The sequence below is a fragment of the Amblyomma maculatum genome, chromosome 3 (genome assembly GCF_055883805.1).
Source record: "Amblyomma maculatum isolate TAMU_Amacu chromosome 3, ASM5588380v1, whole genome shotgun sequence".
In the NCBI taxonomy this organism is placed as follows: domain Eukaryota; kingdom Metazoa; phylum Arthropoda; class Arachnida; order Ixodida; family Ixodidae; genus Amblyomma; species Amblyomma maculatum.
The window spans coordinates 20239066-20263753 of record NC_139346.1 but is presented as its reverse complement, the minus strand read 5'-3'; the positions used below and the strand labels follow the sequence as shown (position 1 = coordinate 20263753).

At 45.9% G+C, this 24688-nt stretch overlaps 1 protein-coding gene across 2 annotated transcripts in view; it reads left to right on the top strand.

Moving 5' to 3' along the window:
- Positions 1-12592, top strand: part of LOC146194312 (proline dehydrogenase 1, mitochondrial-like) — an 85709-nt gene extending 73117 nt beyond the window's left edge. For both annotated transcript variants that reach the window (XM_084597346.1, XM_084597345.1), the window contains exons 8-10: positions 1704-2134; positions 7622-7710; positions 10615-12592. In XM_084597346.1, coding sequence (XP_084453472.1) covers positions 1704-2134; positions 7622-7710; positions 10615-10820 — 726 coding nt within the window. In that variant the 3' untranslated portion in view covers positions 10821-12592. The remainder of the gene's footprint in view (positions 1-1703; positions 2135-7621; positions 7711-10614) is intronic.
- Positions 12593-24688: the final 12096 nt, after the last annotated feature.

The window sequence follows — 24688 nt, the reverse complement described above, 5'->3', positions numbered from 1 at the left end:
AGGTTAAATAGGCAGGGCGACGGTATGCAGCCTTGCCTCACTCCTTTCTCAATTGGAAACCAATCAGTAAGACCATGCCCAGTTCTGACTGTGGCCTCTTGCCCTTCATACAGGTTCCTGAGGGGACAGATGAGGTGAATTGGAACTCCAATTTCTTGGAGAGCTTGCCACAATCTGCTGTGATCTACGCAGTCAAACGTTTTCGCATAATCAATAAAGCAGAAGTAGATGGGTTTCTGGAACTCTCTTGTTTTTTCCATGATCCAGCGAAGGTTGGCAATTTGGTCTCTAGTTCTTCTGCCCTTGCGAAACCCAGCTTGCACGTCCGGAAGCTCCCGATCCACATACTGCTGCAGCCTTCCTTGGAGGATTTTCAACATCACCTTGCTAGCATGTGAAATAAGCGCGATCGTGCGGTAGTTGGAACAATCTTTGGCACTGCCTTTCTTTGGAATGGAGATGTAAACTGACCTTCTCCAATCCTTTGCCACTGCAGGGTTGTCCAAATTTGCTGACATAATGTATACAGAATGTTAACAGCGCCATGGTTGAAGTTTTGAAGCAACTCAGCTGAAATGCCATCAATTCCGCTAGCTTTATTCTTAGCAAGGCTGGCTAAGGCCCATTCAACTTCACTCTTCAGGATGCCCGGCTCGAGATCAGTAATCACAACCGTCTTATATTGGGTTTGCACATTCGGGTCCTTCTTGTACAGTTCTTCTGTGTATTCCTGCCACCTCTTCTTTATCTCTGAGGCTTCAGTGAGGTCCTTGCCTCGTTTGTCCTTTATCAGTTAGTTTTTTTGTTTGTTTTTTTTCTTGCTGGAGTCGTTCATCCTTGCTGTCCTGCTAAACGTGCGGCGTAGTGTATGCTATGGTGGCTGCGGACATTAAGAAGCACAATTTTTTTTTTGTGAGAATTGTCCTTACTTGTGCTGAACGTGCGGCACAGCGTAAGCTGTGGCGGCTGCGGACGTTAAGAATTAAGGGGCAATTTTTTTTTGCGAGAGTCGTCTATTCTTGCATCTATGAATCAACGAAAGCATGCGGTCAGCTGTGACCATGACACCGACATTTAGCATTATTTGCTTCAAACGGCATTTGCAGCTATCGCGCTTTCCAATGATTTTGTGGATGTTGACTACGCTCGCCCCAAGCGCGGCGTGATAAATCGAACCGAGTTTGTGCAGTCAAGCCATCACGGGCACTCTGTCAAGTTCACTCCCCATCACCGCGGGATTTATCAAAAGTATAGTCAAAAGATAAACACTTCCAAAATTACATCCATTGTGTTGAAGGAGAATTTCGACATCATATAGTATGTCAAGGAGAAATCTATGGTGGTGCTTGAGGACAAAGCAACATCGTGTGGAACAAGAGATCCTAACAGGCTGCTTTGGTCATAAATAATGAGTATCTGAAGTGAATAAAAGCTAAGTGTGTGCTTTAATATCTGGGGCTTATTTCTTTACTAAAAAGAAAGAAATATATTTGCTATTTTCGGTTTGGCTGGACTACCACTGTATGCATGGTTTTTCTACAGTTCCGCTATGTATTTGTTTAATTCCTGGTCACTTATGATTAAAGCCTGCAAAGGACTTTGCCTTACCGGGAAGTGTTTGATTCCTGTGGTGTGGGGCTTTCTAAACTTTTACCTGTGTTGTTCTTCTGGTGGCCAGACTGTGTGCGCTCCTTGTGATGCAGGCAGCACGTGCGCGTGACGTGCGCGTGATGGTGGATGCCGAGCAGACCTACTTCCAGCCGGCCATCAGCCGCATCACTATGGAGCTGATGCGCAAGTACAACAAGGAAAAGGCCATCGTGTTCAACACGTACCAGTGCTATCTTCGTGCCGCCTACGACCACGTGGTGCGCGACCTGGAGCTGGCGCGGCGCCAGGGCTTTTTCTTTGGTGCCAAGCTGGTGCGCGGTGCCTACCTGGAGCAGGAGCGGCTGCGCGCGCGCACCTTGGGCTATGAGGACCCAGTGAATGCCACGTACGAGGACACCAACGCCATGTACTACCGCACGCTCACCGAGTGCCTGCGCCAGGTGGTCGAAGGGAAGGAACGCCGCAGCATCGCCATCATGGTGGCCTCCCACAACGAGGACACCATTCGCTTCACTGTGAACAAGTGAGGGTCCCTTCCAATTGCCTACACTGGTCTTGTTTACTACACCCTTCTCTTAGGGCGTCATGTCGGTATAGATCTCTTTTGTCCCCTCGCCATCTTTGCTTAGCTCTTTATACCGCCACCATACAGAACATATCTCTTTTTCCCTGGCTGTGAGGCAGGCTATTTGGAAAGGAAAACAGAACAGTCTGCTTTTTACTGACACAGGGCTAGCAATATTTGCACTGCAGGGCAGAATGTACGTCGAGTCCTCAATCCAGGCCATCGGTGCAGAATCACTAGTGCTGCGACTGTTCACTTACATAGTTTGTTCACTTAGAAGCAGACTGAGTACAGAATGAGAATTCACTGGTAGTCATGCCTTTGCTAGCATTGTCACCACACACTCTTTGTGCACTCTTGAAATGGTATGCATGTGAAGAGAAGATGGCTTCACTACTACCTAGGATCTTTCCTCGCGAAATGTACGGTGTGCTTCTGTTGTGCATCCAGCACTGCAGCAGCGAGTATAACAGCAGGACTCACAGAGAAGATGCAATAAAAAACTGCACAAGACACGGATGAACAAAAGGCAGGACGCACACAAAATCAGACTGACAACTTTATTTCGTGAAGAAATCCAAGGCATATATACGTGATCTCCGCTACTATCTAATCACAAAAAAAAAAAGAAAACAGCACACGAAGAAGTGGCTTACACAAAATAACATGAAATAGCAAAATTCTGCTGCAAAGATATTAAATTTAACTAGGACCGGCCCACTAAGTAAACCAACTTAGTCGGTTTATTTAGTGGGCCGGCCCTAGGTTTATCATCTTTGCTGCAGAATTTTGCTATTTCGTGTTTTTTTGTTGGTTTACTTAGTGGGCCAGCCCTAGTTAAGTTTATCATCTTTGCTGCAGAATCTTGCTATTTCGTGTTTTTTTGTTGGTTTACTTAGTGGGCCGGCCCTAGTTAAGTTTATCATCTTTGCAGCAGAATTTTGCTATTTCGTGTTTTTTTGTGTACGCCACTTCTTCGTGTGCTGCTTTCTTTTTCTTTTCTTTTTTTTGTGATTAGATAGTAGTGGAGATCACGTATACAGTCGAACCCGGTTATATCGAACCCGGATATATCGAATTTTGGTTATATCGAACTCACGGAATATCCCCTTGAACATCCCATGTAAAAGTATAGGAAAGCCGCATCATATATCGAACTCAATTTCACCGGTCGTTCGATATATCGAACTCCGCACCACTCACTGGAAAGTGTGCCTTCCCCGAAGACGATCGCATCACCCTCGGCCGTTTGCCGCGTAACGTTTTCAAGCCACGCGCGGAAGGAATGAGAGGGGACAGTTCTGGACAGCGCTGCGCCCATTCCCCAAAGGCGCGCGCATCTGCAGTTATCGTTTCCCGCGCGCCAACACATGACGTTTGCAAGCCATGTGCGTGGGTGTGCCCATTCTTTTGCTGAGCTATCTCTCTCCTTCAGCACGCGCTACGCATGCGCCAAGCCAGCTCAGCCCGTTTTAAGACAGACGTCGGACGCTTTCTCCAGCGTGTGTTGCGAACCCAATGCGCGCGGCGGCTGACGTGGCTATGGCGCCTGTGGACGTTAAGAAGCGGCAGCTCTCTGTTTTTCTTCTTTTTTTTTTTTTTCGAGAGTCAATCTTTCTTACCGTTGTACTGTACGCGCGACGTAGCGTAAGATATGGCGGCTGCGGACGTTGAGAAGCGGCAGGCTTTTTTTTTTTTTGCGGGAGCCGTCTATCTTTACATGTATGAATCAGCGGAAGCACGCAGTCAGGCTGCTGCGATCCTGACGCCCGCCCCAAGCGCGGCGTGATAAATCGAACAGGCTTGTGCAATCAAGCCATCACGGGCAGTCCGCCAAGTTCGCTCCCCGCCACCGTAGGAGCTATAAAAAGATAAACCTGACGTTATCTCTGCGCAGCATCTTGGCACGCTGCCAAGAAATGAGCTGCGGATGCGACGACCAAAACGGAGTGATGCGCGCCATCGACATGCAAGCGAAAACGCTCGCGATTTCTGCCGCAGCGACACAGAAACCTTGTATTGAGCTGTCGCGGTGGCTCGAGAGCGGCAAGAGGGACACAGTTCCAAGAAGTTTGAAATTTTTCGCTCTGTCGCTACCGCTTGTCGCTGAGATCGCTCAATCGCTTGCATGTGAGCGAGCCGGTCAACGCATTTTTTATTTTTCAAATTCTCGGGTGCAAAAGTGGAGGGTGGGTTCATTATGCGAGTGGGTTGATTAGGCGACAAATACGGTATCGTGTTTTCGTATCGTAAGTGCCATCACAAGCTGATTTTTGTATATCGAATTATCGATATACAGTCGAAACCCGCAATAACGAAATCGCCGGGGACAGCAAAAAAATTCGCTTTCGCGAGAATTTCGTTGCCGCGAAAATGAGACAGAAAAGATAGAAAACAGCCCGCAAAAAGAAAATTTATTGCCAAAAGTCAGTCAGCTTAGTTTGCCGAGCCTTGCCTTGCAGCAACTTCATGGTTCTATTCTCACACTGCAAGAAGTGATCCATTGCCACGTCGTCGTCGTGTGCGCCTAAGAATGACCAGATCGTGTCAAAGGCGTCCAACACATTCCTCGGGTTCGGGTTTACCGTCTCTCCATGTTGTGCACCTTGGTCCTCGGTGTCGTCAGTTTCGCACACGCTGCTGATGATAGCCTCATCAGTCATTTCTTCATGGACAACTACGTCGTCATCAGCGCGAACGAAATTATCGACACTGAGGCCATCTGGAACAACATAGGTGTCGACAGCACAAAGTGCACCCCATGCGTTGGCCAGCAATTGTGGCACTGCACTGGCAGCACAGTCATCGTGAAGTGTCTCTTCAAGCACGCTTTCATTTGGCGACTCGTTCACGCATGATGTCTGCTGGGTGGGGGCGAAGCTCGCATGCTTGAAACAGTGCTCAATCACGGTCGGAGGCGTCGCAAGCCATGCAGTGGCCAGCATCTCAAGCGCCATGAACAAGTCCACGTTGGTGGGGCGCTTGTGATGGAGGTTAAGAATGAGACGCTGAATTAGCCTCTCTTTGTAGGCGCACTTCACACTTCGTATGACGCCTTGGTCGAGTGGCTGCACAACAGAAGTGCACCTGGGCGGAAAAAAAAACAAGCGCATGTTTGTGAGCTAAATATCAACATGATGGGCGGTGCAGTTGTCTAAAAAAAGGCTCACCAACCTGCCTGCCTTTCTCATGTCCGCATCGAAGGCCTCAAGCCAGCTGGAAAATATTGAACGGGTCATCCATGACTTCCCGTTCGAGGTGTACTGGACAGGCAGCGTGCGGTTCCCCTTGAAGCAGCGGGGCTTCTTGCTCCGGCCAATGACAAGAAGCGGCCGTTTGTCACTGCCGTCCATATTGGAGCACAACAGTACTGTTACGCGCTGCTTGCTGTGCTTCCCTCTGTGGCATTTTTTACCTTTCAGGTCCAAGGTCTTCGAAGGCAGCATCTGATAGAATAGACCCGTTTCGTCCGCATTATACACGTCTGAGGGTTCGTACTGCCCCAGGATTTCTTCGGCAGTCAGCTGCCACAACGATGTTGCCACCGGGTCCACTCCTGCTGCTTTGCCCGAAATGACCTTGGCCACAATATCGTGACGGGCTTTAAAGCGGCCCAGCCAGCCAGCGCTTGCTCTGAATTGGTCATGCCCGAGCATGCAGGCAAAGTCCAGAGCCTTCTGTTGCAGCAGTTTGCCAGACAGAGGCACTTCGTTTGCGCGCTGTTCACAGAACCAGGCAAACACCGCCTTGTCAACGTCCGGGAACACCGCAGCCGTCACTGTTTTATGCTGTGCTCGAGCACCATTCTCAAGCGCACCGAGAATAGCTGCCTTGCTTTTCAAAATTGTCGACAGTGAGCTGCACGCAATCCCGTACTCGTCGGCGATATCCATTTTTTTCCTGCCTTTTTCTGCTTGAGCAATGATGGCAGCCTTCTCTTGCAGAGACAAAAATCTTCGTTTTTTGGCTGGCGGAGACATCTCAAACGCAAACGTGCGGACTGCTGCTCATACACACCGCCACCACACACAACGAACACATGTGCACCGCTCGCAGGCCTAAAAGTGCAGCGCTGATGATCTAGTGTCGCCCCCTGATGGTGTCGCTGCGAGGCTGCCTTCCCTGAACATAGCCTCCGAGATAAACAACCACACGGACACGCGGATCACAGAGGACATGCGTTGCACCGGTATGGTGGCTAGCGCCGGATCGACGCTGCAGCAAATTTCGTTATCGTGGGATTTCGGTACAAAAATGTTTCGTTACCGAGAGATACGAAATACATTGGCCCCTATGGGCATTTGCCGGGATCTCGGAAATATTTCGTTGCGGCGAGAATTTCGTATTCTCGAGATTTCGCTATCGCGGGTTTCGACTGTATCGAACTATTTCGCGATCCCCTTCGAGTTCGATATATCCGGGTTCGACTGTATATGCCTTGGATTTCTTCACAAAATAAATTTGTCAGTCTGCGTTTGTGTGCGTTCTGTCTTTCGTTTGTCCGTGTCTTGCTGTGCAGCTTTTTACTGCATCGAACTATGAACCAACAAGCCCAACAAGAGCAAAGGCCGAATCGGGCATTGTAGGCAAGCCCTCTGTAGTGGAATGTTTGTGTAGGCAGGGCTGCTTTTACATGCATCATTCAGTCATGCATTCTGGTGCTTGATGAAGAAGTAAGTTGTTTCCCCAGTGAAAATCAAGGGACACTTGTGTGGGAAAAGAGCAGTCATCTTTTTAAAGTACCCTTGTTATTTTGACCAGTACATTGATCATTCCTCTTTTGCATAGAAAAAGATGAGAGCTAGAAATGGTTGCCAATTTAATTTATTAAAAACCTTAGTTGAAGCATTCGCACCATTTATGAGGTGCGCACATCTGACTCATTCTCAAATGCACGTAACGCTCCAAATAATGGTGTCATCTGTAGTCAGGCTTGCGCCAGTCGGTGGGTTTTCTATTTTACACTCCCAGGAAGTAACAGTAATAATTAAAGAAAAAAACCATTTTCACCGCCAAAACCAAGATTTTTGACTACACCGTTTTAGACTTTTCAGTCATGTTTCTCTCAGCATCTTGTTTGGGCCAAACATGGCTTTTGTGCACTACACCTCATGCATTTGTTTTAGTCACTTCAAGGCCAAATTTGGCATCAATAATCTTTACAGTATGTGTACTGCAACTATATATAGTGTATAATGCAATTCGTGATATTTTCGGCGCTCAAGATTTTTAAAATATTTAGGTGCTAGCCACTGAGAATGATGTACATAGTAGCAGATATAAAAATGTCTCAGAATGCAAAGGGAACGACATTAACTGGCTACAGTGGAGCGTCAGCAGAGATGGGTGTGCTGCCACGTCTGCGTGCATGCACAGGCAGGTTTACCAAAACTTAATTCTTGGGACCATCCAGTTAGGTGAAAATGGAGGTGCACCCCTTTGCAGAATGCAGGAGCTGGGCATCCGACCCGACGACCGAGTGGTCTGCTTTGGCCAGCTGCTGGGAATGTGTGACCAGGTCAGCTTCCCCCTGGGTGAGTGGCACACCACCACACCGATTTGGTCGCAGGTGGGATGGGAAAAACACATGAACTGTGACCCCTCCCTCGAGCACCTAAATGTGGGTCATCAGTCACAGTGCACTTACTGCAGTGAGGGATTGCCAATGTTTATTTATTTAAAATACCTTCAGGGCCAACAGCATCCCAGAGGGATTTGGTTATACAAAGTAACAAAACAATATGAGCAAAATTTTATAAATGGTTGCTAGTTATATAATGTTAGCTGATGCATTCTTTAAATAAACTGTGATCATTTATCAGTGGTGGTGGTGCGAAAAAAATTTAAATCAACTTGAAAGTGATGCAATGGTAAAAATAATTCTGGGATATTTCACTTGTGTTTTAATGTGGCCCTGCGAAGAAAATGTGAAAATTTTTCACATTTTCTTGGACCAGTGAAAATGTAAAAGATGTCATCATCATCAGCAGCAGCAGCAGCCAGATTATACCCACTGTAGGGCAAAGGCTTCTCCTGTTTTCCTCCAATTAAACCGGCCTTGTGCTAGCTGCATCCACATGACCCCTGAAAACTTCTTAACCTCATCCGCCCACCTAACTTTCTGCCGCCCCTGCTACACTTTCCTTCCCTTAGAATCCAGTTTGTTACCCTAAGCGACCGTCGGTTGTCCTCTCTACACACTACATGCCCTGCCCATGCCTATTTCTTGTTCTTGATTTGCACTAGAATGTCAGTAACTTGAATTATTTCTCTGACTCACTGTGCACACTTCCTATCTCTTAACGTTACCCCTACCATTTTTCGTTTTATAGCCTTCTGAATTGTTTTCAACTTAAGTAGAACTCTTTTCGTTAACCTCCATATTTCAGCCCCATAGGCGAGTACCAATAGGATGCAACTGTTATACACCTTCCTCTTGAGCGATACCGGTAAGCTGCTTGTTATAATGTTTAAGTACCTTCCAAATGCGCTCCATCCCAACATTCTCCTAGTTATTTCCCTTTCGTGGTCTAGATCTGCACTCACTACCTGTCCTAAGTATACATATTCACCTACCACAGTTCCAGAACTTCGCTACCTATTTTAAACTGCTGTTCCTTTCCCAGGCTGTTCAACATTAACTTAGTCTTCTGCATATTAACTTTTTGGCCTATCTTCCTGCTTCTTCTGTCAAGATCATTATTCATTCGTTGAAATTGGTCCCCTGAGTTACTTAACAAGGCAATGTCATCAGCGAATCACAGATTACTGAGATATTCTCCATAGACCCTAATGCCTAACTGTGCCCATTCCATATCTTTGAGTACGCCTTCTAAGTAAGCTGTAAATAGCACTGGGGAGATCATGTCTTCTTGCCTAACTCCTTTCTTAATTGGAATTTTGTTACTTTCTTTATGCCGAACTGTGGTTTCTGTGCAGCCACTATAGATATCTTCCAGTACTTTCTCATGGCTCACCTACACCTTGATCTCGCAATGCCTGTCTGATCGCAGAAGTTTAAACCAAGTCAAATGCTTTCTCGTAGTGAATGAATGCTATGTATAGGGGCTGATTATATTGGAATTGGAATTGGTCTATTGATTCCTCGTACAAGCGAGAGGAGGCAGTGACTAAAGGCTATGTGAAAGCCTTACATAGGTCCCTGCCCCTCACACAGATTCTGGCATTAAAAATTAAAAACATGTATCAGTAGCAGTTTGTCATTTCACACACTGTTAGGATAAAAATGCACATAATACCGACAGTGAAAAATGGTTACAGTTACTTCTACCATATACTAATTAAACAAGAAAAATTTTCATCTCAAAATCATACATTTCGCACAACACATTTTCATCTATATGGAACAATTTAGGGAAATAAAACTGATATGAATACACATGAACAGCTCCTGTAACTTATGGAAAACAACCTACTGAGATGGCTATACAAAAGTTTTCATCTCAAAATCATTCCGAGCAGTTTTCTATTACCTGGTTTATGTTATGGATATGATCAATGCTAGAGTACCCTTTTCGAGATCCTGCTTGATCCTTTGGTTGATTAAAGCCTAAGGTTGTCCTAATCCTTAGCAATTACCTTAGTAAATACCTGGTACGTAATGTACTTACTAAAAGATGCAACATTGTTGAAAATTTTTACATTAAACTCGATAAAGTTCCGACGACCTCCGGCGCTGCATGATTATACACAAACACAATACACACACAAGAGAATTAAACCAAGACCCTAACACAGATGATGCACTTGCATCATCTGTGTTCGGCGCTGCATGGTTGTACACAAGCACAATACTAGGTTAACACGGATGATGCGAGTGCATCATCTGTGTTAACGTCTTAGTTTAATTCTCTTGTGTGCGTATTGCGTTTGTGTATAACCATGCAGCGACGGAGATTGTCGGAGTCATATAGCCAACTAGCCCGCTCGCAAGTACTATCGATAAAGTTGCAGGCAAAACAGTATTTTCACACTTTTGCTTGTTGCTGCAGTTTAGGGTAAAAATAATTTGCACTTGTTAAGGAAGCACTTTTTAGAATTTTATGTTCCTAACATAAAATGTTATTTTCCTAAAATTGGGCAGATAAAAACACTTGGAGTAGCTCACCCAGTTGAAGTTATCTTCTGGTAATGGGTCTGGATGACGAGTACAGAGCAGGAAGGCCAAGTACACCAGCAAAATGCAAGAGGACTGCATGTATGACATACTGTCAGTGTTGCTCTTGTGCCCACTGAGTATTGGCACGGTTCTAAATGTTTCCCGTCAGCCATAAACAGATGTGCTTTTCCTCATGCATATGAAGTTTGTTTCATTCACGACCTTATTCATTGCAATATTTCCATGACCCAGTGAGATTGTAGCGTATTTGAGGCTGCTATGCATGGGTGGAAGTGGCTGGCCAATGGCTTCCTTGCAGGCCAGGCAGGCTACTCGGTGTACAAGTACGTCCCGTATGGCCCCATTGATGAGGTGATGCCGCACCTCTCCCGGCGTGCCATTGAAAACAACAGCCTGCTGCAGAAGCTATCCAAGGAGTTGGGCCTCCTGAGGCGTGAGATGGCACGGCGCCTGCTGGCTGGCGAGCTCTGGTATACCCCCCGGGGACATTACCGGCCGGTGTGATAGGAACCACCAAGGGAGGTTGGGCACAGTCACCAGAGATGCCACTGTGACATGCAGTGACAATCACACCGCAACTGGCAAGCATGTGCTCTGCTGGGGTGGCTTAGCACGGGGTGGTAGTTCCTGGCATAGCAGCATACAGCTTGCTGCAGAGCCACAGATATGGTCGTCGTCTTTTTATTATTATTAATATTATATATTTGTTGGGCCTTAAAAGAGCTTCACTGGAGTGGATCAAGACAAAACATGTGCCAGTGATTTGCAACATGCATCGCAAAGTTGTAACTTAACAGCCCTGGTTTATTACGCAAAAAGTTATGATACAGTCAATCAAATGGGCGACATGTTGCCCATGTTGGAATTGTCCCTTGGGATCCTAACCTGTTTCTCTGTTCTGCAGTCTCTCTTTGACATGGCACTCAGGTGCGCCCTCTTGCGGCTTGAGTGTGCTCTCTCTGCAGCTGTTTGTGATATGTTTTACTGACGGAGGAAGTGTAACGGAGGAACACCTGCTTTCTTGAGAGGTGGTGCTGGCTTTGTGGTTGTGGCCATGGCATCCTCAGGAAAAGTGCTCCTGATGATGGTGGCATGGCACATAGCTTTTGGCCATCAATTTTGACAATGACCAGCTTTGTTGGGAGAATTTTTAGCGCTACACATTTTGTGGTGGATGTGCAGTTTCTATGCTTTCTACTGGACACGGTTGGGAGGCCGCAAAGCATTCAGCATGCCATTATTGCCTTCGCAAATTGTCCTCAAAGTCTGTGTGCATAGGCTCTCATCGGGTACTCTCAGTGTTGAACGAAATGTGGATGAGTACACGCCTACAATAACTACAAAAAGCGTATAATGTAAACATGGTTATCAGTACTATAAGGCAGTTATTGTACTTTTCAAGTGTTTGACCTTCCAGCATTTCTTTGCATTTCACTCCCCCATTTCAATCTAATTCAATGCCGATAGAACACAAGTAGACTTGAAGTGCGTTGTACTCTCCTTTGTTGAACCTGCAGACAAAGTGCCATTGCACTTTTATGGTTGGTGGAACATGAAAGGCATTCATGGGAGCACCACTGCAACCGAGAGCTGCAAACGCAGATGCCCGATCAGCCACAAATGCAGAGAATCGTCATTCACAACTACACTGGGTGCCAAAGGATGCGACCCACAATGCCTCTCATTGGGCCACTTGGTGAGAAGCGATCGGCCGTGTACCAGATGAACTTTGGATCTGGAGCAACTTGGCTCAGATTCTGTCCGTGCTCAAGGGAGACAATCTCCCATATTTTTGTTTTAGCAGTTTTCTTTCTTTTTTTCTGCTGGGTTAGCTGTGAATCTCCTCTTGTGTGGTTGTGCTTCTTTTTGGTATCGGAATCTCGCCTGCATTTTGTTGACTTGCATTTTGGAAGAAAAGAATGTGTATACTAGAGTCTTGTGTTTGCTGCACCAACTGAAACTGTGATGTGAATAAAAGAGCGGCTATGCGAGCAACCCATTTGAGGAGTTCTGCCCAAGGGGCTGACATTATACTGCATGGCTCTTGGTCTTTTTTTTTTTCATTTCGAAAGGGCTTCAAAGTTGGAAAGAGAAATACTACTAGCCTGAAAGCACTGACAGCCTGAAAGCACACCATTCACTATTTTATTTCTCCTCGTCTAAACCTAAATGCTTTGACTGGCTCAAGATTAATGAAACAGCAGTTTGAAGGGAAAACGGGAGTGCAATAAAAATGATGTTATTGTTATAACTTCATTAAAAACACCAGTGACTGGTCTATAGAGAGCTGCGTGGTGGCCCTGCCACCGTCCCCCCTTTTGCCCTCAGCTTCAAGGATGGAGCCCGAATTACAAAGCGCCAGTGACGCTGAGAACAACTCAAGCCCAGTCCACCTGCTGGAACACTAAGCTCCAGCTTGGCCATCAACAATGACAGAGATGCCTTGGTGATCGCCTTTTAGCTGCGGTAACAGCGGTGTAGCCCCTGATAGAGTGGAGGTGTGTAGACTTTCTCCTCCTCGAATAGAAAGTGACGATAGCTTTCCAGCTCCGATTGGACCACGTGTTTCTGATGAATGTCCGATGGATATCCTGTTGCCAGATGTATGAACGTCCAGTGGGCAAAGATCCCAAACAGGAAGTGCAGGCATATCTGGGGCTGTCCAACTTAATAAAAGATGGTTGAGTGAACATACGACATGTAAGTGAATATTCTGACGTCCTGTCCTGCAGGCATGAGAAACTGAACTGAAGATTCTCAATGATGTCCGTCGAACATCCTGAATTAAATTTGATGTCTGGCTCACATTTGCTAGTCGTCACAACTCAAATTTTCAAACCTCTGTTGTACAGCCTGTTTTTACCCTCTGTTTAAGGCCCCACTGTACCTCTTCATAAAAGACCACAACTTGCACTGTTATCATTGGACCTGTCAAAACAAATGTATGGACGTTTCTAGGACTTTTTTTGGCAGCTGCTAAAACACTCCTATGTGGTGCATTTTTCAAACACCCAAAGACCCAGGCGACCATCTAGGTACTACTGGCATATCCTTTTCTGGAGGTTCAGATGTCTGAAAGAAATCTATTTAAAAGTCAATATACATACTATGGACATCAGGTCAGAGGCAGACACTTGGACGTTTCCCGAAAATTGCTTGCAGGGGCACCATTGGATTTGCCAGTAGCATTAGTGTGTGTACCACTTTTACCGGAATTTCAGTTCCACACTATTGCTCTGTGCCTTTGTTGTGAACAAGTAAAGCAAACAGAATATGTAGCAACTGTTGAGATCTCTGTCGTGTGCTTTACTTTCATGAACACAATGAGGCACTGAGCAGAAATAAAAATTTCCATCCAAATGGCACACATGCCCGTCGAGCGTTCCACTAATCCGTTTTCTGTGAATACATGCGAAGTGCATAAAAATATAAATTTCCATTTTTTTTAGCTTTATTGCAAAATCATTCTGCATTCACAATACATTTTAAGACTGCATGAAAAATATTGACAAAATGGCTGGGTAAAAAGCAGGCCAGTAAGGGTATTAGGAAGACTCTAGGTGAGCAGCCTTTAAAGCAGATTTTTGACATGGCAGCTATTTATTTCACAATACTGCAGGCAGCATCGCTGCCCAAGCAGAAGAGATTACAGAAAGGGTGTCTTTACTGAGTGCCTGAACATAACAGTATCAGCGCATTCAACAACAGACAACGGCAGACGGTTCCATTGCTCGATGGTGTGTGGAAAAAAAGACGTTTGAAAGAGCTTAGTTCTTGCATGTGTAAAGAAGACTAGCTTTTGCTTGAGCCGCATGGTATTTGCCTGTTCACGCACCTAGCTGGTTTCGCTTACCGGTGACTGCTGCTATGCCTGCTTCAGTTCTTGAGTTTAGTTCTAGAAATAAACCCTCACCTTACATTTGCTGATGGTGCCAGTTAAAATCCATCCTCTCGCCCTGGAATTCCACAGCCGCACATTACCACCTCCTGCGAAGCCTGAAGATGCCAACCATCAAGCTGTACAAGTTAGCTCAGCCATCTTTTGTCCCAGCTCCCTCCGTCAGCGAGACCCCACCATCTTCAGCGGCACTGACGACCAAGACTTCAAGGATTGGCTCATATCCTACGAGCGGATGAGTGCCTATAACAAATGGGTCGGGGAAACCAAGCTGAACAATGTGATTTTCTATCTCACCGGCGTAGCAAATCTATGGTTTCAGAACCATGAAGCGGACATTCCATCATAGTCCATGTTCAAAACCAGCTTCTCTGAAGTTTTTGGCTCTCCGGCTGTGAGGAAACTCCGCGCTGAACAGTGCTTGCATGCACAGTCTCAGCAGGTTGGCGAGAATTTTACGAGTTGTACGGAGGAAATTGTCGACTTGTGCAAGCGCATGAACGCACAGATGTCATAGACCGACAAGGTCAAGCACATTCTACAAGGCATCGATGACGACGCCTTTCGGATGCTGTTAGCGCGAGACCTCCGCACCGTTGCAGAAGTTGTCACACTATGTCAAAGTTTTGATGAACTGCACAAGCAAAGGGCCCTGACTCGTGTGAACACCATGCAGACTGAGTTGCTTGCTGACCTGACAGATGCAGGTGAACATTTTGTGCTCCTGCCACAAATCAAGAGCATTCAGGAAGTAGTTGCTTGACAGCTCTCCTTTATGTCCCGCCACGAAAAGGCTTCATCACACCTAGCTCCCAGTCTGCACCAGATTATTCAAGAACAGGTAGCTGAAGCTCTTCCTCCAGCCCCTAAAACCATTCTTGTTGCGGCCCTGTTGACATGTGCGGTCGTTGCTTCCCGGCCACCACCTAAATATGCTCTGCCTCGACAACATGCCTACGTTCAGCTTCCTGGTCCTGCTCGAGAACCTTTGCAGTTTATTCAATCACCTGCTCAACCGGCAAACTCCTGACACACGACTGACAATCATCCGATCTGCTACTTCTGCGGCTTCCCAGGTCACGGGGTGCAGAACTGCCGTCGCCAAATGCACGTGTCTCGTCCGCCTTCAGATTCTTCCGGCTACTGGAACCAACACCAGTACTCTTCTGTTGAGCCACCCTAAAGCCATCCACTGTCTACTGAGCACTTTGTCTCACGTCGCCGTTCACCATTGCCGCGTCGGCGTTCCATTTCTCCGATGTGACGCCGTCCCTCGGCAACCCAAAAGGAAATCTAGGTGCTGCAGTTCTTGAAGCGAGAACTGCGCTGTTGTCGAAGTTTAAAAGTCCTCGATTATCTACAGCTAATTTAGCTGAAGCTTTCATAGAGGGTGTTTCTGTGACACCGGTGCGGCGGTCTCTGTGATGGATGCAGCGTTTTGCCACTCTGAGAAAAGTGAGGACGCCCCTTTTTGACATGTTACGAACTATGAGTGCACAGCTCATTCAGCCATCAAATGCGTGTACTGCTCGAGTACTCATCCAAGACATTTTGTATACAATCGAGTTCACCGTTTTGCCGTCATGTTCACATGCGATCATCTTGGGCTGGGACTTCCTATCGCTTCACGACACGGTCATAGATTTTGCCCGAGCTCAGCTAGCGCACTCTGCGCTGCCCGATGCCATGCAGGACGCTGAGCTTTTTGATAGCTCTGCTTCTGTCAAAGTTCTTGTCGCCGACAGTACTGAAGTTCCTGCATGCTCATCTGTGATTGTGTCTCTCTCCTGTGACTCTGTTCACGATGCAAGTGTCATCTTCACACCGTCTGATATTTTTCTTCGCCGCCACTGTCTGCCTTTGCCTTATGCCCTGCTCACCATATCCGCTAGCCTCTCCTCATTAAGATAGCGAACCCGTTTTCAAGCCCCTTCATTTTGTACCGCGTTGAATGCATCGGTATCGTGCAGGTCTTCAGTTTTGTGTTCGAGAGTCACCTTCATTCGACATGAACGCACTCAGCCCACTTACTACTGTGCCCGCTACATTGTCGCCAGATCTCTTTCTTCGCTCTAGTGATGCCTCACTCCCTTCACCTAAGCGAAACCAGCTTCTTGCACTCCTTGAAGAGTTCCATGCCTCTTTCGATTGCCACCAACCTGTTTTGGCACTCGCATCTACTGTCGAACACCACATTGACACCGGTGCCCATGCTCCTCTGCATCAGCATTCATACCGCATTTCCGCCACCGAACGCCATGATATTGAAGAACAGGTGGACACAATGCTTCAAAGTGGAGTTATTCAGCCCTCCAATTATACTCGTGAAGAAAGATATGGCTCCATCAGGTTTTGCGGCGATTACCGCCGTATTAACAAGATCACAAGAAAAGACGTCCCTCTGCCCTGCATCGATGACGCTCTGGACTACCTCCAAGGTGCGGAGCTCATTTCTTCACTCGACTTGAGCTCTGGTTATTGGCAGGTCTCGATGGCAGCTGAAGATCAAGCCAAAACCGCATTCGTGACCCCAACGGCTTTTATCATTTCACCGTCAATCATGCCTTTCGGTCTATGCAGCGCTCCGGCCACATTCGAGTGAATGATGGACACAGCACAGTTTTGCATGGTCTCAGTTGGAAAATGTGCCTGTGCTATTTGGACGATATCCTAATCTTTTCGCCAGATTTCGGGACACATCTATGCTGCCTGAAACATGTTTTGACCTGCCTGACAAATGGTCGTCTGCAGCTGAACTTAAAAAAAATGCACTTTTGCTGCCCGTGAACTCAAAATTTTAGGTCATGTTGTTTCAAAGATGGTGTGTGCCCTGATCCCGCCAAACTTCGAGCGTTTCCCAAGCCCTCTTCCAATAAGGAACTACGAAGTTTCTTAGGGCTTTGCTCTTAATTTAGGCGGTTTATTCGCAATTTCACGTCAATTGCTGCCCCTTTGTCTCAGCAGCAATACCACTTTCTTGGCTTGGTCACCTGCGTGCAATGACGCCTACACCACCCTACGTCGTCTCCTTACAACCCTTCCCATTTTGTGCCATTTTGACCCGGCGGCTCCAACGGAAGTCCACATGGAGGCCAGTGGTACTGGTCTCGGAACAGTGTTTGTCCAGCGCAAGGCTGGATTCGATGAATATGTGGTTGCATATGCCATCCGCACACTTACCAAAGCCGAGAAGAACTATACTCTGTAACAGAAAAAAAATACCTCGCTATTGTGTGGGCTGTCGGCAAATTCCGCCCTTACGTGTATGGCCGCGTCCTTTCGAGGTCGTTACGGACCATCATGCCCTCTGTTGGCTTTGTTCATTAAAGGATCCTTCTGGCCGCTTGGCACAATGGGCGCTGCAGCTCCAGGAATATGACATCCACGTTGTCTACTGGTCGGGCCGTAATCGTCAGGACACCGATGCCTTGTCCTGCTCCCCGCTACCAGCAGAAAGAGCCAGCCTCTGCGACGTCAAGACACCTGCATCATCTCTTGGCATCAGGGACGTGCCTTCTGAGCAGTGCAAAGATCCTTGGATTAGGCCTCTTCTCGACTTTCTCTCCAACCCTTCGGCGGTTACACCATCGCACGCACTGCAGCATCAAGCTTCAAATTTTGACATCCATGACCAGAGGTGGGCAAATGCCCTCGTTTTGGTATTTCCTCTCACGCCCTCACTTTTAAATCAGTAGCCCTCCCTCACCCTCATTTTAAACAATTTCCTGGCCCTCCCTCGTCATAGATGGTGCCCAAGTTTTGGCGGGCATTGCATCACGGCGAGGCTTTGTCACGTGAATTTTGACTTCCGGGTCGTTCCTGTGGTTTGATTTCCACTGGCATTGCTTGCAGGCGTGCGGTTTCGACTTTTATCCTCTCGATATTTGCGCTCAATTTGCTGGAGTTGTGGCGTTGTACTTGGCTTCCATCTACGGCAACTCAACTAGAATGCGATAAAAAATGTTCGGAGTGCCGCCAAGCTGTGAAAGGCGAAAACAGTTCGCCATTGCGATCCGCCGGCTGACTGTCGACGGCGAGCTGCCCGTACATTGAACACGAGGCTTTATTTCGAGTATTTTGTCAATGGCAAGCAAGTGCTGGATAGCACTGTGAAAGCTACGAAGATTTGTAAAGTAGGTTGTTTGCTCCCATTCAGGAGCACCAAGTTCTCGCTCGGGCGACCTTGGCAGCTGTTTTCGCACGATGAAGGTAGCAGCGAGTGGTCGTTCCAAGTCTTCAAAAGGTTCGCGAGTTGTGTTCTTTGGCCTCCGTCAGTACAATGTGATACGATATATAAGTACTGAATGATTTTCTCGTCGACCATTTCTGCTAAATGCAAGTTTCTAGGACCATGGCCAGTTTTTTCATTTCATTTCATTTTATTACCTTAAAGGCCCCTAAAAAGGGGTGTTACGTAAGGGGTGGCAAGAGCAAAAATACATAATCACAATAACAGGAAAGTTTTGACACTATCGATGAACTGTGGTGTGCAAGTGATGAGAGCAATGTTGTCCGGAAGGCCGTTCCAGTCTGCAGCTGTTCGAGGAAAAAAGGAATTTGAAAATGTGACGGTACGTGAACGTGGACGGGCAACTTGTAGCTGATGGCTGGTGCGATGAGATATGCGTGTGGGGGGAAGAATATAAGGTGCGATGCGCATAGGACTGTGGAAAAGTTTTTGAAATAAAGATAGGCTGGCAATGCGACAACGGAGCGATAAGGGGGATAATCCGGATGCTGTTTTTAAGGAGGAAACGCTGATTTCATAAGAATACGATGAATGAATAAAACGAGCGGCGCGATTTTGAACAGATTCGAGGGCACTAATGAGGTAAGCTTGATGAGGATTCCAAATGGGCGATGCAAATTCTAGTTTGGACCTGACGAATGATTTGTAGGCTACGTGTTCGGGAGCATGATGAAGATGGCGCTTTAAGAAACCTAGCGTCCTGTTAGCTGACGATATTATGTTAGTAACATGCATACTCCAAGAAAGATTGCTACAAATTGTTATGCCTAAATACTTATATGATGGAACTAGCTGTACGGGAACTTCAGAGATTACGTAAGGAAAAACAAGAGGGTTGCGGCGACGGTTAATGGACAAAAGATTACACTTACGTGGGTTAAGTTCCATTAGCCACTCGTTACACCAGTCTTGAACAGCATTAAGATCGTTTTGAAGAGAAGATTGGTCAGCGGTGGTGAGAATAGCACGATACAGTACACAGTCGTCAGCAAACATACGTATGTTAGATGTTACGTTTGAGGGCAGATCATTAATGTATATTAGAAAGAGTAGCGGGCCAAGCACAGACCCCTGGGGGACGCCTGACGTTACTAAGAGAGAGTTAGAGTTCACATTGTTAACGGAGACAAACTGAGAACGATTAGTTAAGAACTCTTCAATCCACTTCAATATATCGGGGTGTAAATTTAATCGGGAAAGTTTTATCAGTAGGCGTTTATGAGGTACTATATCAAAAGCTTTAGCGAAATCTAAAAATATGACATCAGTTTGTAGGTTAGAATCAAGGTTAGCATGCAGGTCATGAATGAATGTAGAAAGTTGGGTCTCGCTGGAGTAACCTCGGCAAAAACCGTGCTGAGCAGGATAGAAAAAATTGTTGGAATCAAGAAATGCCATGATGTGGGTATAGATGACATGTTCCATGATTTTGCAAGGGATACTAGTTAGCGAGATGGGACGGTAATTTAGCGGTGAGTTCTTGTTACCCGATTTGTAGACTGGAACAACCTTCCCATGTTTCCATTCTTTGGGCAGTTGACCTGTGAGGAGTGACTGAGTGAATAACAAGCACAACAGGGATGAACATATATCTTTGGTGTTAATCAGTATTTTGGCACTGATATTGTCAATTCCAGCCGAGGATGAAAGTTTAATGTTTTCTATTAGTGACAAAATTCCTGTTGAAGAAAATGTAAAAGAGGGCATGGTATCCTGGATAATAACCGGGTTTGAAGGAAATATCGGATCTGTTTCATTGGTAAATATGGATGAAAAGGCTGTGTTGAACATATTGGCGCATTCAGTTTCACAGATGGTAGCACCTGATGCGTCTGTGAGGGAAATAGTGCGTGTGTGCTGGGGGTTAATGACCTGCCAGAACCTTCGGGGGTTAGTAGTCAACATTTTGGGCAGAGCGGTATGGAAAAACGTGCGTTTAGCTTCTCGAATGTTTAATAAATACGTTTTTTCAGCTGCGTAATATTTGTTCCAAGCGTTTTGACTAGGGCGTGACTTGGCCGAATGGAAAAGACGCTTCTTTTTATTTTCAAGACGTTTGAGTGTGTTTGTGAACCAAGGGTTTTGAGGGTTAGTTCGTATATTTATGTTGGGAATAAACCTGTCGACCAAATCTTCAATTTTCTTCTTAAACATGAACCAGTTTTCGTGGACGGATCTTTGATAAAAGTTAAATTGGAACCCTGGCAAAAATGCACGAAGTTCATTATTTATAGCAATATAGTTCCCTTTATCGTAAAGTCAGATTGTTCGCTTACATGTTGCGCGTGAAGATGGTTTAATCGTGAAGCCGGCATGTATGACTTGGTGATCGCTGATACCTGGTAGATAGGTGATAGAATGAACGTATTCAGGGCTATCCATTAATATTAGGTCGAGAATGTTAGCGCAGACATCCGTTACATGGGTTGGTTCGGATATTAGTTGAACGAGATTAAAATTAAGGCAAACGTCAAGAAAATCATTAGCATCCCCGTTACCTGTAGCGGTTAGATTATGCCAGTCGATACTCGAAAAATTAAAATCTCCGAATAGGATAGTGCATGTGTTAGGGTGCTTGGTTTTAATTTCATTTAATGCGTGATTAAGTTTTTGAGGAAAGTCTGGGCTGCTAGGAGGCCTATAGCAAACGCCTATCACAACTGACTTTGGTGAGGCATGACACAAGACTCGTAACATTTCAATATCCGATGAAAGGTGAATGGCCGTGCATGATAGCTCCTGTGCAGTTGCAATAAGTACCCCCCCTCCCCTTCCCTCTGGACGACCTTTACGGAAAACACGGATTTTGGGCAAGTCGGCAAGAACCTCACTATCAGAAACGTCACTACTCAGCCACGTTTCTGTCAAGATTAGTAGGTTGCTGGAGGATGATGTGACGATATTGGAAATAATGTCGCGCTTTGAAATCAAACTTCGGATGTTAATAAAGATCGCTGACAATGAAAGTGCTTGTTGTGCATGTTTAGAACAGCCTGTCGATTGGTGATGAGGTGGTTGCTATTTTACCTCTTTTACGGTTTGTGAGGATTCATCGAACGTGTATCATTTGGGACCAATGTGTAAAGTTTTGAAGCGCAAGGAGAACTTGTCGGTTACCGATCTGGCAAAGGCTACAAGATGTTTGCGAGCATTACGTACAGGAAGGGAAAAATCTTCGCCAATAATGTAGTCAGTGCCTTTTAGTTTGGTGCCTAAGGAAAGGATGTTTTCTTTGGTTTTGGATGAGGTGAATTTCACGATAATCGGCCTTTTACGATCAGTGGAGTGGCATCCAAGGCGGTGAGCACGCTCGATTAGATTAGGTTCGATGGCAAAATCTAGTTGGGTGGAGCAATGGCGAATGACTGTTTCTTCCGAGTCTGCATATCTTTCAGCGGGGTTAGTGTCGGGTATGTTGTAAAATATGAGGTTGTTGCGACGAGAGCGATTTTCAGCATCGTCCATACGTGCTTCCAGCTTGTCAATCTTGCAGGTAAGTTCAGAGTTCAGAGTTTTCAGGGCGTCTATTTCGGAATGGAGAGTGGAAAGTGAAGCTCTTGCGATGAAAGTGAAGCCATTGCGATCCGCCGGCTGACTGTCGACGGTGAGCTGCCCGTACATTGAACACGAGGCTTTATTTCGAGTATTTTGTCAATGGCAAGCAAGTGTTGGATAGCGCTGTGAAAGCTACGAAGTTTTGTAAAGTAGGTTGTTTGCTCCCATTCAGGAGCACCAAGTTCTCGCTCGGGCGACCTTGGCAGCTGTTTTCGCACGATGATGGTAGCAGCGAGTGGTCGTTCCAAGTCTTCAAAAGGTTCGCGAGTTGTGTTCTTTGGCCTCCGTCAGTACAATGTGATACGATATATAAGTACTGAATGATTTTCTCGTCGACCATTTCTGCTAAATGCAAGTTTCTAGGACCATGGACAGTGCTTGCCAATCAGCTGTCGATGGAATTGATCTCGTTGCCTGACTAGGCCAGCGTGTCAATGCTAGCAGTTGTAAGGTTTATACATTCTTGTGTAAGCAGTTATTTGCTGATTTAACTCCAGATAACTAAACATGCTTTCACCAGCAAAGCAACCAGTGTGAGCACACAGAAATTGCAGAGAAATACAAGCAAGATGGATAAAGTTTCCTGCAGACCTACTCATGGGGCTGTGGTGTCTATTCTTATCCTGTGTAGAAAGCGAGACAGTTAAAGACTGTTGCAGGGATAAAAAATGTGTTTGTGTGTAGCATTTTTCTATATTATGGGTCAGAGTCATGAAAATCTTGCTTCAGGACAGCACTAACATTGTCCAGCTATTTTTCATATTTCATTGTATATGGCATGTAGAAAAGCTGACAGCTAAGATACATATGGTATAAAACCAAATTTTGCTGTTCATCAAAGCAGTTTTATAATGGCCTAGGTGCTGCTAAACATATGCATGTGAAAATTAAATGAATGTCTACGTAAGCTACTTGGGCTGCATACATGAAGTTTGTGCATTTTCATTCGCTGTGTGGCCTTCAGATGAAAAACAAGGCACTGGTGGCCATTGGCTTTTTCAAGAAGTGCAAAATTCTGCAAGGTAGGCAGAGGCTGGCCTAGCTAGCAGATTTTATCTTAATGCACACAATCTAATTTTTTCTGTCCAACCAGACCCCAAGCACAAAGTACTCAACAGCAAAATAGTTACAGGCTCTTTCCAGCTTTGATTGGAAGAAATAATGGTTTCGCATTCTGAAGTTTCTGGAGGTTTCAAGATGCCATTAAAACAAAGTTTTTGTTTTAGTACTTCCCTTCTTTGACCGACATAATGCAGCAATCAGTATTGGGAAATCAATCATGGGAATTTCAAACATGGAGAGCTTCCACAGTTGTATGTGAATGGTGTAAAATGTCCCACACACTATACGTGGTGAATATTGTTTAAGAGGGGTTTTCTCGCCTGCACTGCAGCCTCGGCAAGTGGATGTCTTTCTGACTGCCAGAATAGCTATGTTAGTAGCCGACCCAGGCCCTCAACAAGCAAATTAGTAGAGGTTTTTGGCCATGTAGTCTTGGCTACATACATGTTGGGGTATGATGTATGCAGAATGAATACAACAGTGCTAAAAATACAACTCATACATCATGCTGTTGCATTTTTGTAATAGAACTCAAGCAAAAATGAAATGCTTGAGAGAGATTTTTATTTTGTGATCCTCCTAATGTTTTCATTGATTGACAGTATGAGGTTAACCATGATACAGTTCTTTGCATTCCACCTCCTACAGTTTTCAGAAAAAAAAAACAGCACATATGTAAACAAATCAGTTGAGCTGTTAAGAGCGTGCAGCTTAAAATAGCGAAGATTAAATAGACGAGGTCGACGACACAATTGAAGGGTCGATGATTGCACTAAAGAAACTGTTTATTTGGGCTGACTTGTGCCCGCAAAAAGAACTAAGCAACTCGGCGGCGGCGAATCGAACGCACTCGTCGGTGGTCGAACAAAGAATGCCCGTCACACTCGGCAACGCTCAATTTAAAGGCTGCACAGAACAATCTAGATAACGTCGCAAACAGCTACCAGCACGGGCTGGAACATTGTGGAAAGACACCCGAGTGGCCGGAACCTTCGAGACAGATCTCGGTGCGTCTTGCGCTACAACAAAACTGATAAAGGTGTGACTCGCGACATCGAGCAGTAACAAAAAAAGATTACGGAACTCAGATAAGCCTGTATGCCGGCGGCTGTTAAAAAACAACAAATACTGTTTTGAAGGTTTCGCGGCATTACTCCCCCCTTAAAAAAAACATCGCCTCGATGTTTCAAAACAAAGAAACTTGAACATAAACACTGCAAAGTTTAAACACCACAGATTCTTTAACGCGCGTAATATGGCTTCAGTCGTACAACATGTACAATTTCTGGGCGTGCGCGTCGCCGTTGTGATGCTGACGTTCCGTCGGGAATGACTTCATAGTCCAGTGGTCCGACGCGGCGAAGGATTTTGTATGGCCCAAATTATCGACGCAACAACTTTTCACTTAATCCGCTACGGCGAATTGGTGTCCAAACCCACACTTGGTCTCCTGGATTGTACTCTGCGTGGCGTCGTCGTAAATTGTATCGTCGGCTGTCGGTGCGCTGTTGGTCTTTAATACGCAGCCGTGCGAGTCGTCGGGCTTCCTCTGCACGCTGCAGGTAGGCGGCGACGTCAAGGTTGTCTTCGCTGGTTACGTGCGGCAGC